Genomic DNA, 13,070 nt, shown 5'->3' on the forward strand with positions numbered 1-13,070 from the left:
TCAGGAGAACTTGCTAGTTTATTAATAAGCCTGCATAGCCCCCTTGGTTTCTTGAAAGTTTGAAAACTTCACACTAGATTAGGAGGTGCTGAGCTCAGCCAGCAGCACTGCTTTAGCAGCACCTTGCTGTTTCTCTGAATTAGTGAACTGGAGAGAAAACAGGGCAGCAAAGCAGCTCCTAGTAATGAAGTGCAACAAAGAAATGTTTCTGTGGGTGAACTGATTCACATCTGACTGGTGGTGCCACCTTTTTAACAGCCACTGGGCATTAAAAACATATTTAATGAGGATTATTGGACCTAGAAACATTTATATGGTGAAACTGCCTACAGGCCACGGCCATGCCAGGCCCCATTATGCTAAGTGCTATACAAACTCAAATTTAACACCATGCTTTACTTTACTCACCCATAACAACAATCCTGTGAGACCCAAAGTGCCATCAACACAGCCACTGAACTTGTGCAGTTTCACTGCGCAGATCCATCAAACTCATCAAGGGGTGGTCAGAGGAAAGCCACACGTGGCCGCCCACATACGTGGGCTGTCCCCCATTATCAAGTGCTGGGGCAGGAGAGGGAACTCCTCTGAGCTTCTCTGCAACCCTACCAACAAGTCAGAAAAGGAGCTGATGGTCACCATCTCCTACTAACACAGGGAATGATAAGGAGGCAGGATAAAGCCACTGAAAACTGGATTCTGGATAGGAAACTAAAGGCTATTACCTTTCTTGACTCCCTAATAGACTGATATAAACGCGGTCTTACATCGAGGTGATCTGTGATTCAGTTTGTATGCAAAGCGCTATGCAAAATGAAACAACAGACTCTTGTACCTTGACTTTAGACATTCACATCAAGGATGAACACGCTAAAAATATCTGTACATACCAGGATAGATTTAGAGGCTCGGAATCAGGCTGCGTATCTGGGGTCTTTCTGTACAAAGGTTCCCTTAAAGAGCAAACGCAAAGCTGCATCTTGCAGTAAGCAAGCATGCAGATCACCGTACCAGAGAGGAATACTGCTGCCCCCAACTGAAGCAAGTCCCTCAATCCCTTGATGACAGAAGAAACAAATGTTCTGGGACTTCAGGCTTGACAGGAGTTCTGAGTCCGTGCTTAGGCAGGGCTCAGAGAACAATTATGCATATTCACGTGCCTTATCACACATCTTCAGGGAGCTGGAGCCTCCAAGTTGCCTGAGGCATGCCTGAGAACCGTTCATTGGGGAGCTCTTAGATCTGATTCTCATCGCATCTGAACTGGCTTTCACACTTGCTTAAATGCAGTGATTTTAAAGATGTTACCCCAATTTATACCTATGGGACATTAAACACTTCTTCCTCCTCAGGGCAGGATGCTGAAAAGGAAACAAAAGGACCAAAAAATTACCTGTTTCCAAGTTTTTACTTTTCTCCCTGTTTAAAAAGTCTCACATAGTCTTTACATGTACCTCAAGAAGACCAAATGAAACAAAACTAACCTGGAAAATGGAACAGGAGTGGAGAATGCCCGCCAGTCTAAAATTGAGACTTAGACAAGGGATACCTTGCTGCTGATTTCACAGGCTGTTGCATGGAAGAGGCAGGTAAGTGTCCTTTTTGAGCAACTCTCCAACCTAAAGCAGATTTCCAGCTAAGATGCCGCACCACGGCACCAAATTCTCTGCAATCAGCCAAGCAAGGGTAAAGTGCTCAAAGTTTGCAAACTCAGCTTGGAGCTGTGGAGCTGACAAACAGAGTGGGGCTGTTTGTGGTGCGAGGTGGGAAATGAGATGACAGCAGGATGTTTTCCCTAGATGTAAACATCAGCCCAGCTAATTAGCAGCTGAATGCTAGAGCACTAGAAAAAAAAAAAAAAAAAAAAAAAAATCTTTTCACACATGGAATGCAAAGCCTGCCCAGGATATTAACTGAGTCTTAGCTCCCCTCCATCCAGGACGGACAGGTTTTACTGCACCTGCAGGGACTGACTGTGATCTCAGGGTCAGGATCTGGCTGCCATAGCTCCAGCTGCAGTCCCAAAGTGAATTTACTCCCCAAAACTGGACTCTCAGTGGGAGACTTAGCCTCACTGCCTTGATTCTCAAGCCCAGCCACTCTCAGCCACTACCAGAGAGCTACAGTAAGTGCATTTAAAGGTGATGAAAGCATTGGTGCTACTGACAGGAACACACACAGAGACCTACACATCCGCCCCTCCCACTTCCCTCTGTTCAGTGATCCTCCTGGCTCCAAGCCTCAGATGCAGGCTCAGGACTTCTCCTGGGAAAGCTTGCCCAAAGACTTGACCTGTCCCAAGCCTTTAAGAGGTTCCTGAGAAGCCACCTGATCCCGTGGTCCATCAGTCAAGATAGGAGAGAGACAAGTGTATTTAAGTGGGTGGTTCCCTCCCTTCTTTTTCTAAAGATGCGTGTCTTCCTCAAACACATCCACATCCTCGCTCGCCTGTTTATTGATCAGGACATCCCAGCTGTCAGGGCCATTGATGGTATTTCCACCGTTCACACTTGGCTTCTTCTCCTGCATTTCCGACTGACTGTCACTGGCCACATCCAAGGTGGGGTTGTCATGGCAGCCGTTTTCAACAAAGCGCAGCTCCTCACCGTGCGACTGCAAAGGATGAGAGGAACACAAATGGAGACCACATGCACTCAGACCAGGCTATGAGGGTCACAGAGGACCTTGCAGGGTCAGCAGGAAAAGGTAAGTTTACTCATAGCCCAGCCCTTGCAGTGGAAATGAGCTGTCCCGAGCACAGCAAGACAGATTTGCATCTCTTTTACCCCTTTCTGCTCCAGCAGTGTATCCAGCTACGTCCAGTAAGTGGACAGGGGAAAATAATTCCCCTTAGCTTTCCAATCCCCTCCATCCCAAGGGGTAAGAGTCCAGGAACCTTCCCCACCTGTCCAGCGCTCACTCACCATGTTCTTCATCTTGGGCAGGCGTCGCTGCCAGCAGTTGTATATGAGCCCCAGCACAATGATGATGGCACAGATGGAGCCAATGATCACCAGTACCACAAAGAGTTTTCCATAATCACTGCGTGTCTGGTTGGGGTGCGACTGGCAGCTTGTCGTGGTTGAGTAATTCTGGATGCCAATCTAGAAGGAAGAAAGGGCTACACTAAATCCCATGGCTTGCAGTCAGGTGGGATCCTACTCAGACTTTCCAGGGTCCAAGTACAGGACCATCACTGTGGGCAGAGGAACTAAAAGCCAGGGTTGCGGAGTGAGGATGTACACTGTTTTACATGACTAGAAGGCACATGACTGAATTTAACACCATCTTCCATGAAAGCTGACACGTCAGCAAATGACAGTAGGCCCCATCTTACCTAGATCACCTGCACAAGCACACCTACGTGCAAGACAAGGAGGCTTTCACAGGAGAAACTGCTCAAGATTAAGAGTACCCAAGACAAAGTATGGGCCATTGATGGGTGCTAAGTCTTTGGTGACTGCGTGACAGAGAATGAAATCATAATAAATAGGTTTCCATTAAAGCTCTGGTCCTAAGACAGTATAACGGTCTTTCCAAGGTCTTGAAAACGGACAGCTGCCTGCTGATTCCAAAAGCTGCTCTAGAAATGAGCCCCCCTATTGTCAGCAAACAAAGCCCAACGTTAGTCTCAGTGACCTGGCAGATTTCAAGCAGGTTACGTATCAATTTGATAGTAAGTATGACAGATGTAAGAATATCCTCCCTCCTCCTTCCAAGCCAGTGCTAGCGCAAGGTCAGTGCACTGAGCAGCATTTCATTATTGATAGAGCTGGAGGCAGGTGGCGAGGCTGCTCTGGTAGGATGGACATTCATGTAGGGTCACAGTTGCACAAAGAAGTCAAACCTTGCACCGACACAAATAGTTTTTTTGTGGACAGTTCTTGTTGCTCATAGTCCGGTCACAAAATTTCTAGAGGGTTGGCTTTTCACACTTTCTCTGGTGTAAGCCAATCAATGCAGCACCGAGCACTTAATTTGCTTTGTCTAACCGTACTGGTTTGTTAGGTCAGGGAAAAACCTGAGAGCATGCAGCCAGCAAGGCAGTGGCCCAGCTCTGCTGCTAAAGTCAGCAGAATTACTCCAGCAGTGTAAAAAACCCAGGCAGAATCAGGCCCTCAGTGCCTACATATCCCGTAAGCCTAAGGGGAAAAGTCAGAGATCACGGGACTAACTTGTCCTCATCAATATCCTCTTCCAAGCTGTCCGGGATTAGAGGGGAATACATGAGGGCTAGAGGCAGGTGGCAGTGGAGTCTGGCATCCATCGCCTTTGGTCCTCTGCCTGCCCTTGTGTAGGCAGTTGTCTAAAGGAGTGAAATGCAGACCCTGGGATGGCAGGAAGGTGTGTGAGCGTGTCCCGTCTAGTACAGGCACCTCTCCCACCTCCTTCAGCAAAGCCTGAGCTACTGAGAGCTGCCAAAGTACGTAAATCAGCTGTAGGGCCACATCTGGGGCTGTGCAGCACCTGTGTTGCCAGAGGCAATAGCGTAGAAGGGATGAGACCAAATATTCCAACAAAATGGAATGTGTGAAAAGCAGCTTCACAACCAAGCCAGAAAAGCAGGGAGGGAATAACCCACAGTTACTCTCTTAATGGCAGCAGACATTTGATGGCCCAGCAACTACCAGAGAGGGGAGAAGGGAGTTTGCCAAGTGTCTGACTCATCTGTTTGCCTGCTGTGGTTCAGCACTCACTTAGGCTGAGATATCCTCCCAGTTTTCAAGTTGCTTATTTTAATTGTATAGCTAGTCCTAACAAATGGATGCAGACAGACAGGCTCTTACCTCGGCTAAGCTCCTCTTAACATCCCCCAGTGCCATGAGAACATCTTTTGTAGGAATGACGCCTGTAAAGGAGGAGAGGGAGAGATCAGTGCTGCTCTCAGCTCAGGTTAGCTCAGATAGACGTGCTCATCCCTCCGAAATCCCCGACGGGACGGAGGCAGGGGAACACACATTTTTGTTCAGTTACTTTATGTCAGGAGGCTGAAAGAATGCAAGGACCACAGCCAAGGGTACCTCTAAATGTTCTTTAAAGCGGGGGGAAACACCCAGGCACAAACTGATACTGGAGGCAGCTAGGTGCCCTTCCCACAGCCACAAAAACTCCCAGGATCTCTGTCTCCTCTGGGAGCAGGCTACAACATCCAAAAAGTCATGGAGGCAGGGGTCTACGCTGCCTGATGCAGTTTCTCCATCCAGCACAACTTGATCCCGAGCTGCAGCACTCAAGATGTTCCCACAGAGCTCCATGCTCACCTGTCACACTTTGGCGGGTGGTTTTGCTCTGCAGGACACCCTAGCAATGTGGTGCACCTGGTGCAACAGCAGAGGCTGCAGGAGATGTGCTGTAAAAGCTCCACTCCTAGGAGGAGACAGCTTCAGCCAGGGAGTCACCAGTCCACACTGAGCTACCCCCTCCCAGGATCCTCTTTCCCTAACAGTTCCTAGGATGCAATCCAAGCCAGGAGAGCAGGAGCAGTCAGGAAGGATTCAGAGGCTGAGGGACATTTCTCCCTTCACTTGCATAGCAGTAAAAAGAGGAACTAAACAAAAGCTTGATTATTCAGAGAGGAAAATACTTTTGTTCCTGAGGTTTCTAAACTCAGGGATATCTCCCAGCCTGGTTGTGCTGCTGGAGTTCAGACCTGGTTTCTTCTCCAGGAAGGTGGACGTCCCCAGTCGTGATGGCATGAAGGTTTTCGTTTAGAAGACCAAATGCTCACTAAAGCCTTTTCACTGGAATGTGCTCCAGCCCAAGGGCTTGGGAGAGATGCAATGATTTAAGGCATCAATACAGCAAACACCACTTAAATGTGAGTTCTATTTTCCTGTCACTGTGGGGCAATTTAGAATATTGCTGGAGTTTTTTCATACAGGCCATAATGTCAACATTAGAGGCCTCCATCACTAAGCAGGCAGCAGAAGCAGTACAGGAAAAACATTCCGCTACCAGAAGAGGATTAAAGAGATGGTAAAATGTTCCAGCTCAGCCCACCTTTCACTATCAGCTTTTGTTTCTTTGAGGATGCAGAGGAGGCACCGTTAGGACTGGCCCAGTTCAGCTAAGACTTAAGAAGTGTTAAGAAGTGACCCAAGAGCAGGCTGCCATGTCCTGGCATCGCAGTGGCCTGCCCATGGAGGAGAGTAAATAAGCACCAGGATGAAGCTGACGGATGCCTGAGTGAAAGCAATCCAGGGAGGGAGCAAAGCAGGAGGCAAAGCGCAGAAGATGGAGCTTTGTGCAAGCAGTGAGTGACAAGGCAGAAGGCAGATGTGAAGAAAAAGGGTCTTACGTCCTCAGTCCCCCTCCACCCCTCAAGTCCAGTTAACAGCGGGAACTGGTGGGATTGAAATGGATTGGAGAGCAAAAGCTGAGCAACTCCACTTGAGAGCCTCTTAAATACACTTCCCTCATCATGGGAAGGCTCCTTGTCCCAGCACTTACCCTGTTCCCCTGTCAGTGTCATTAGCAAGTGCTTGTCATTCTCATTGGGTTTGCTCAGAGAGATCAGCCAGCGGTCCTGCAGTCCATCCGCCTGTCTGGAAAAGGCATCTTCCACCAGTGCCAACAGCTGGGGGCCCCTCTCCAGCCGGAACTCCTCCTGCCACAGGAAAGGGACCTTGGTGAGTGCGTGGAGGGAACAGGGCAGATGTAGCACTGCAGGGCTGGCATGGCTGCGGGGCTGAGACCCCTGAACCAGGCATGCCCAAAAGCCAGCAATGCTAAACCTGGTATGATGCTCACCGCACACCCTCAGTGCCCCAGGCTGGACCCACAAACATCTCCTGATGCACCAAGCCTCCTCCTGGGCTCCTGCAGCCAGCATACGCTCCACATCGTGCCGAACCCAGTTCCCCTGGCACACAGGGATCCTGAAGGAACATTATGGCGTAAGGCAAGAAGGAAGCAGCTAAGCTCTTCCCTGCAGCCAGCACTGGGTCAGCAGATGCTGGTCAGCCTGACATGCTTCAGCCATCCCTGGGTGGGCTCGTTTCCCGCTTTCTCACTCCTGTGTTTCTATTCTTATCTCCAGTTGCTATGCCAACCTGAAGGCCACACAGATGATTAATAAAATGGAGAGCTCTTGTTGCCATGGCAATTTGAAGCGCTCAGGGCAGGCACAGGCCTGTGCTGAAAATGGCCTAATTGGAAAAGACACCGAAGACTGGGGCCTGAATCACAAGGGCCTGTCGGTGCCTCCTCTCATCAGGTAACGGGTGTCGGCAAGGGGAGGCAGGAGGGGCAGCATGAGGATGCAGCGCCCTGCTGCTCAGCTGTGGCTCCTGCTCACAGCCTGTGGCTCTGTTTTGGGGGATGCTGAGAAAGGGGGACCAGGTGAGCCCAAGAGCAGGAGGGCGGCACAGCTGAGATGTTTCTAGTGAAAGGCAAGCAGAGCACCGGTATCAGTTACAGAGCACTGATAAATTCTCTGTGGTGGAGAAAAGGGAGCTGTGAAGGAGCCTGAATGCATGTGCAGAGGTCACCTCCCAATGCGTAGGCAGGTACCACTGTTGGGTCAGATCCTACAGTCCTCACCTGGGCAAAACTCCCAGGTATATTGAGTAGGAGATGTGCCCAGAGAGGGACTGCAGCGACTGCCTTGCCCAGAGCCCATTAGGAAGACAAATGGGCTGCCAGCTTAACCCAACAATACCTGCAGCAGCTAAAAGCCCGGCGCTATGAAGAACACTACACCTCAAAGTGCCACCCCCTGCACGGGGCATCTTGTATGTCCCCTGGCTTTTCACTGGGACTTGGTACCACACCAGATCAGGCCATCAAAACATAGGAAACATGTGAGGAATTCCCAGTTACACTAATTTAAACTACTACACTTGCAATGCAGATTGTCCCTTGATGCCCCAAAAATCCAAACACTACAGGGCTCGGATACAGAAACCAGAAAACAAAAGGGACAGGCAGAGGGTAGGCGGGTTGCTCAAACTGAGCAAATTAACACGGGTAGGAAACAAACTGCATCAACGCTGGCGAAGAGCTTGATTCCAGCTTCAGCCATGAAAATTGGTAATGGGAGGCAGGGAATGAAGCAATGTTCATGTTGAATATGTACGTTGACAAGCGTCCCTTTGAATAAGGGGGAGGACAGCACAAATAATTCGCTGGGAAATATGTTTTGAAACATGAAATCAAGTAGAAAAACAGTTCAGTCCTGCCTTCGCAGGGCACTGTCTCTTTTCAGCACAGCAGAACCGAGGATTCAACAGTAAAGATATTATTTGGTCAAGAGACACCTGCACATCTGCTTTTCAGTTCTCACCCTTCCAGTGGGTTTGAACAACCCAAATGCAAATGACCACAGGAAGGAAGATACTATACACTACAAAATTAACAAGCATTTAAACTCCACAGAGATGGGAGAAAGAGCAATGGTGACTGGGACGTGGAGGAAACAGGGTAGGAGGACTCTGGTTTTCAAGGACTGATTTTCTGAGTTGCAATTGTGAACTGCAGGGGAGATACTTAAAATCCTCCAAAGGGTAAACTGGTCTGTCTAAATCAAGAGGAAAGAGACTGACTTTTCATCTTCCTTTAAACAATCAGCATGCTTTATTGTGTACACGAGCTCCACTCCACTGTCTTCTCTGTCCCCAAAATTTCACATTAAAAAAAAAAAAAACCAACAAAAAAAAAAACCAAAACCCCAAACAAAAAACCACACACACACAAAAACAACCCCAACAACTCACCAGTAGTGGAAATAGGTCAGTGCCACAGAGCCACCCTGCAGTAACAAAACCAGCCAGCTCTGCGCAGAGCAGGAGCCGCAGCAAGCGAGAGCGCAGGCACACGAGGCCAGAACACAGTTCCCTGATGAAACATTTTGGTCTCAAGCTGTCAGGCTCTAATCATTTCTTAGAATTATGAAAAGCACCTTGACCCCAGGCCTTTCACAACTGGTTTTAAAGTGCCTGATAAAAGGCCCAGCAGAGGTGAACAAGCCCTGTTAGCCGTGATCCACAAGGGGCTCTGGGCTCATGAATTAACTGCAGCTTTACCGGGATGGATGGACAGGCACCGGATTAGCAGAGCTGGTTAACAGACCCAGATAACACACAAGATAACAGGGTGGGGAGAAGAGGCACTTAAAGAAGATTTAGTGACAGCTGCTTGACACTGAACCATTCACACTGCAAATGGCAAGTCCCTATTCTTTTGAGCCATCAGAGGAACGTGATTATATCGTGGAAGGAGGGGAGGGAACAGGAAGAGAGGGAAGGAGAATCACACTCCAATCCTGTCACGTTTCCAGTAAGAGGTGCAATGTTAAAAGCTCTCATGTCTCGTGACAATCCAGGTACTGACTGGCACAGACTAGCAGCCAGAAGTTAGTCAAAATCCAATATGGGACTGACATGTGCTAGACGTGGAGCAAAACCTTCTCTCCACCCACTCTTTCCCCATTTGGAGAACAGGAATATTTCTGTCCTCCTCCCCTTCTCTCTACAGCCTCTATAGGGACTTTGGGATTTACTGCTTTTAAAATGTTTTTAGTGAAAGGACACAGCAAGAGCTGTGCTTGCCTCTACATCTCTAAGCACTACTCCCCCCATACCATCAAATCTCTTTGGACTGACTTACACAGTCGATGTTATCTGACATATTCAGGATGATGTAGTTTTTCCCCGCAAGGTTGCTCCAGTCTTTGCAGATCACCTGGAGAGAAAAGACAAAGACAGCTGGGTTCAGGTAGCGAATACAGCTCTCCTGCTGAAAGCACAAGGGACACAAGGGACAGGAGCAAGGGGCTATGTCATACCCCCAAGAAGCACTTGTCAAAGCAAGTAACTGTCCTCTAACTCTGCACTAAGGAGGATTCACCATTTCAGTGCTAGCACATGGGGCAGGGACAAGGCTGCTGTGCCAGCTTGCCAAAGCCTGGCTTACCTTCTACCTCTATTTAGACTGCAGGAGGACTTGGGTACTCAGCGGAAAGCTCTCTAGCCTGCAGCCTAATTCTGAATGTGATGAGCACTTAACACAAAACCTAACCAGGAGCCTCCCTGGTCCTTAAGCAAACCGGTGAGCAGTGCACAGACAGGATCGAATGCACAGAGGGACCAAGTCACTTGCTCATGCTCCTGAGTATTGTGGGGTAGAAAGCAAAATTAAAAGCTTTCCCTGGTACTTTCTCACCATCCAGCTCCCACTACCTATCTTCCCTTAACCAGCTGCCAGTTTGCTGGATTCAGGAACTGCACTTCACCTTACACTTCCTCTCCCATGGGCTCTCCTAGGCTAACATCCTCACAGATCACTGTACCCTGCTCCACCTGCTCTGCATCTGGTCCCTGCAGGCAGCAGCAGCAAAAATAGCACTTCCTTCTCACTCCCTTTCAAGAAATCCTTGGGGCCGTTTTTGTCCCGACACTTCCAATAATGCAGGCTGAAGAAACAAGGAGCTTTTGCTGCTGCACATGCCCCAGAGGGCAGAAACAGGATTCTGAGCAGCAGTTTTCTGGGGAAGATGCGAAGGGGCAGGGCTTTCACCAAGGATAACGGATACCCTTATGAAGTGCTGGGAAAAGCTCTCCCCAAAATTCAGTTTTGGCTGGGTGAAAAGAAAAAGCTACTTCTACCAGAAGTAGAGTCAGACTCGGAGGGGTGGGGTAAGCTTAAGGGGTTAAACACTCCCCAGGAGAGAAGTACCCAAATATCTCCACTGCAACCTCCCACCCACTCCCTCTCCCAGTGCTACCTGTGCTGAGTCCCAGGGCAGCTCTGTTGGCAGCACGGCTATGCGGGCATCCCCAGCTTGCGGTGACAAGCTCCTCTCCGTCGCCTCAGTGGCTAACTCAGTGTCATTCCAAATGGGATCCAGTGCAGGCTCATCAGCCCTGTCCCACAGAGCCGCAGAAGAAGTGAGGTGCTGCTCACTGCCAGAAAGCATCTGGGTGCCTGGGGAGGTGCCTCCAGGAGAGGGTGTCCCCGCAGGCGTTTCCACGGTCTGCTCCATTTCAGTTAGCACCGTGGGCTCCAGCATCTCCCACCCCATCGTGGTCTCAGAGACGTCCTCTCTGACTGAATGCTCTTCCCCGCCAGCCTCTACCATGGTTTCTGCAACCTCTGCTCTCGTGGTAGCCACAGTTAGCTCCAAATCTGCTCCCCCACCAGCCCACATATCCCCAGCTGTCACCTCAAAGGGTTCTTCTGAAATACTGGGAGACCTCGCAGCAGTAGTAGTAGAAAAAATAGAGGACACAGGCAGAAGACCTGGTCCCATGCTGCTCCCAAGGTCTAAGCCTGGAGGAACAGAGTCTTCTTCTTGTCCTCCTATGGCTGCCTCGGTCACAATGCCTGGCCTAGAAGAGGCTGTGGAAAACAGAAGGGAGAAGGAGTCCTCTTGGCTCACTGCTTCAGAAGATGCAACCTCTGGCCTGGAGGTCTGGAGGCTCTCCACTCCTCCTCTTGAGCGGTCTATAGGGAGCAGGCCCTCCTCCTCCTCCAGCGTGCTGGAGAAAGGCGTATGCAAGTCAGGCTCAACAAATTCTGCTGGTGGCTGGACAGTGGCCGTTTCCCAGTTGTCTTTTACCTGTGTCCCATTCCCTTTCAGCAGGGCCTTCTGAGAAGCAGCAGGAAAGCTGTAATCTAAAAAGAGACTTCATGTCACATCCCGAGTAACCGTGAACTCTGAAAGGTAGAGAGCTGGCCCCATGATAAATGTCTAGCCAGAGATGGGGTCAGATGGCAGAAACCCTCTAGGAGAGGGTAGCCTGCCACAGAAAAGAACAATCCCATCTGACAAGTGCAGGGCAACCTTCTGCACTTCCCCAGCTCCCTGTCCCATCCCAGTGAATCTACTTTCCCTAGGGATAATTCACGTGCTCGTTCTCCCCACTCCTTGCTGTCCTGAAGGTGTTTTCACAGACCTGCTATCCAGCAGATCTGCAAACAGTAGCTTTGACTCCTGGCACCTCCAAGGTGAGGTTATGAGTGCTAGGAATTAAGCTGGGAGCCAGGGATGAAATTCACATGAGATTCAGAAAGACACTGAGTGGTAGCAGAAGTCAGCCACAAGGTAATGGGAAATAGTAGGGAACAGAAACAACAGCACAGCAAACCAAATCCTACTCCCTAGTACGCCCCAGTAATATCACCAAAACCTGAATCAACCTGGGCATCTTTGAAATGCAGAACTTTAGTTTGTACAGCACTTCACAGCAGAAAAGTCAACCCACAAACATCTGTGTTATTAGTTTTCTTTGCTGCAGGGAAACAAGAGCCAGAAACAGGAGCCAAATCTAACTAACCCCCTCCCCTTCAACTTCAGCCCCCAGTTGTTCTGTGGCTCTGAGCACGAATGCCTGTGATGTTGACAGACAAATGTAGACGCTGAAGGAGAAAGATGCACCTCACAAACGTAAGGTTAGCGCAGGCTGGGCTTCTGGAAGCCCAGCAAGGAGCCAAGATCCCAGGATAAGGAGAGTATCTGTAACATCAGACACGTTAAGCTCAGAGTGCCAGGCATAAATCAACCTTCATATTTCCTGAGAAATTGCCTGTACCCAAGGAGCTCCAGTTCAGGAGTCTGCATCCCAATTAACTCCCTTTGTCCCCAAGACAAGCACAGCACATATTCTGACTGAGAAAGGGAAGGAAGAGGATCCCTCCACAGCCAGAAACAAGCACCCAGCCCCATCTATGGTTATTGTTATTAACTGACTGTCTGAAATCCCCAAGGTCCCCATCTCCTCTCCTGCCTGTCAAAGCAGATGCTCCACTGAGCACAGTGGGCAGCAGCTGTCTGGATCCCTCACACAGGAGATCAGCACGAGGAGTCTCCCTGAATCCCTGACTCCAACCCATCACTTGCTGCTGCCAGAGGAGGTGCAAGCTCCCAGGCAGAGAGGGCAATGTCAGCAAACACATCCATTGCCTTGGATATTCCCCGGCAACGAGGACTGCCCATGCTGCTCCTGCATGCTTCTCCCCATCCCTCCTGAGCAGAGAACCATGCTGCTCCCTCCACCCCAAGCAGGACGTGCAAAGATGCTCCAGTTCAGCTGGCAAATAGCTTCCCTAACCCACAGCTCACTCCTTTCATG

The 13,070-nt window shown here is 49.6% G+C and overlaps 1 protein-coding gene across 2 annotated transcripts in view; it reads right to left on the reverse strand.

The window, feature by feature from the left end:
* The window catches only part of PODXL2 (podocalyxin like 2), a 31,591-nt gene continuing 18,521 nt past the window's right edge, over positions 1–13,070 (reverse strand). For both annotated transcript variants that reach the window (XM_086755922.1, XM_086755923.1), the window contains exons 3-8: positions 10,724–11,613; positions 9,607–9,681; positions 6,451–6,607; positions 4,788–4,849; positions 2,925–3,104; positions 1–2,613 (exon numbers count right to left, since the gene is read on the reverse strand). In XM_086755922.1, coding sequence (XP_086612048.1) covers positions 2,404–2,613; positions 2,925–3,104; positions 4,788–4,849; positions 6,451–6,607; positions 9,607–9,681; positions 10,724–11,613 — 1,574 coding nt within the window. In that variant the 3' untranslated portion in view covers positions 1–2,403. The remainder of the gene's footprint in view (positions 2,614–2,924; positions 3,105–4,787; positions 4,850–6,450; positions 6,608–9,606; positions 9,682–10,723; positions 11,614–13,070) is intronic.

Source organism: Chlamydotis macqueenii, chromosome 10 (assembly GCF_036417535.1).
Source record: "Chlamydotis macqueenii isolate bChlMac1 chromosome 10, bChlMac1.mat, whole genome shotgun sequence".
In the NCBI taxonomy this organism is placed as follows: domain Eukaryota; kingdom Metazoa; phylum Chordata; class Aves; order Otidiformes; family Otididae; genus Chlamydotis; species Chlamydotis macqueenii.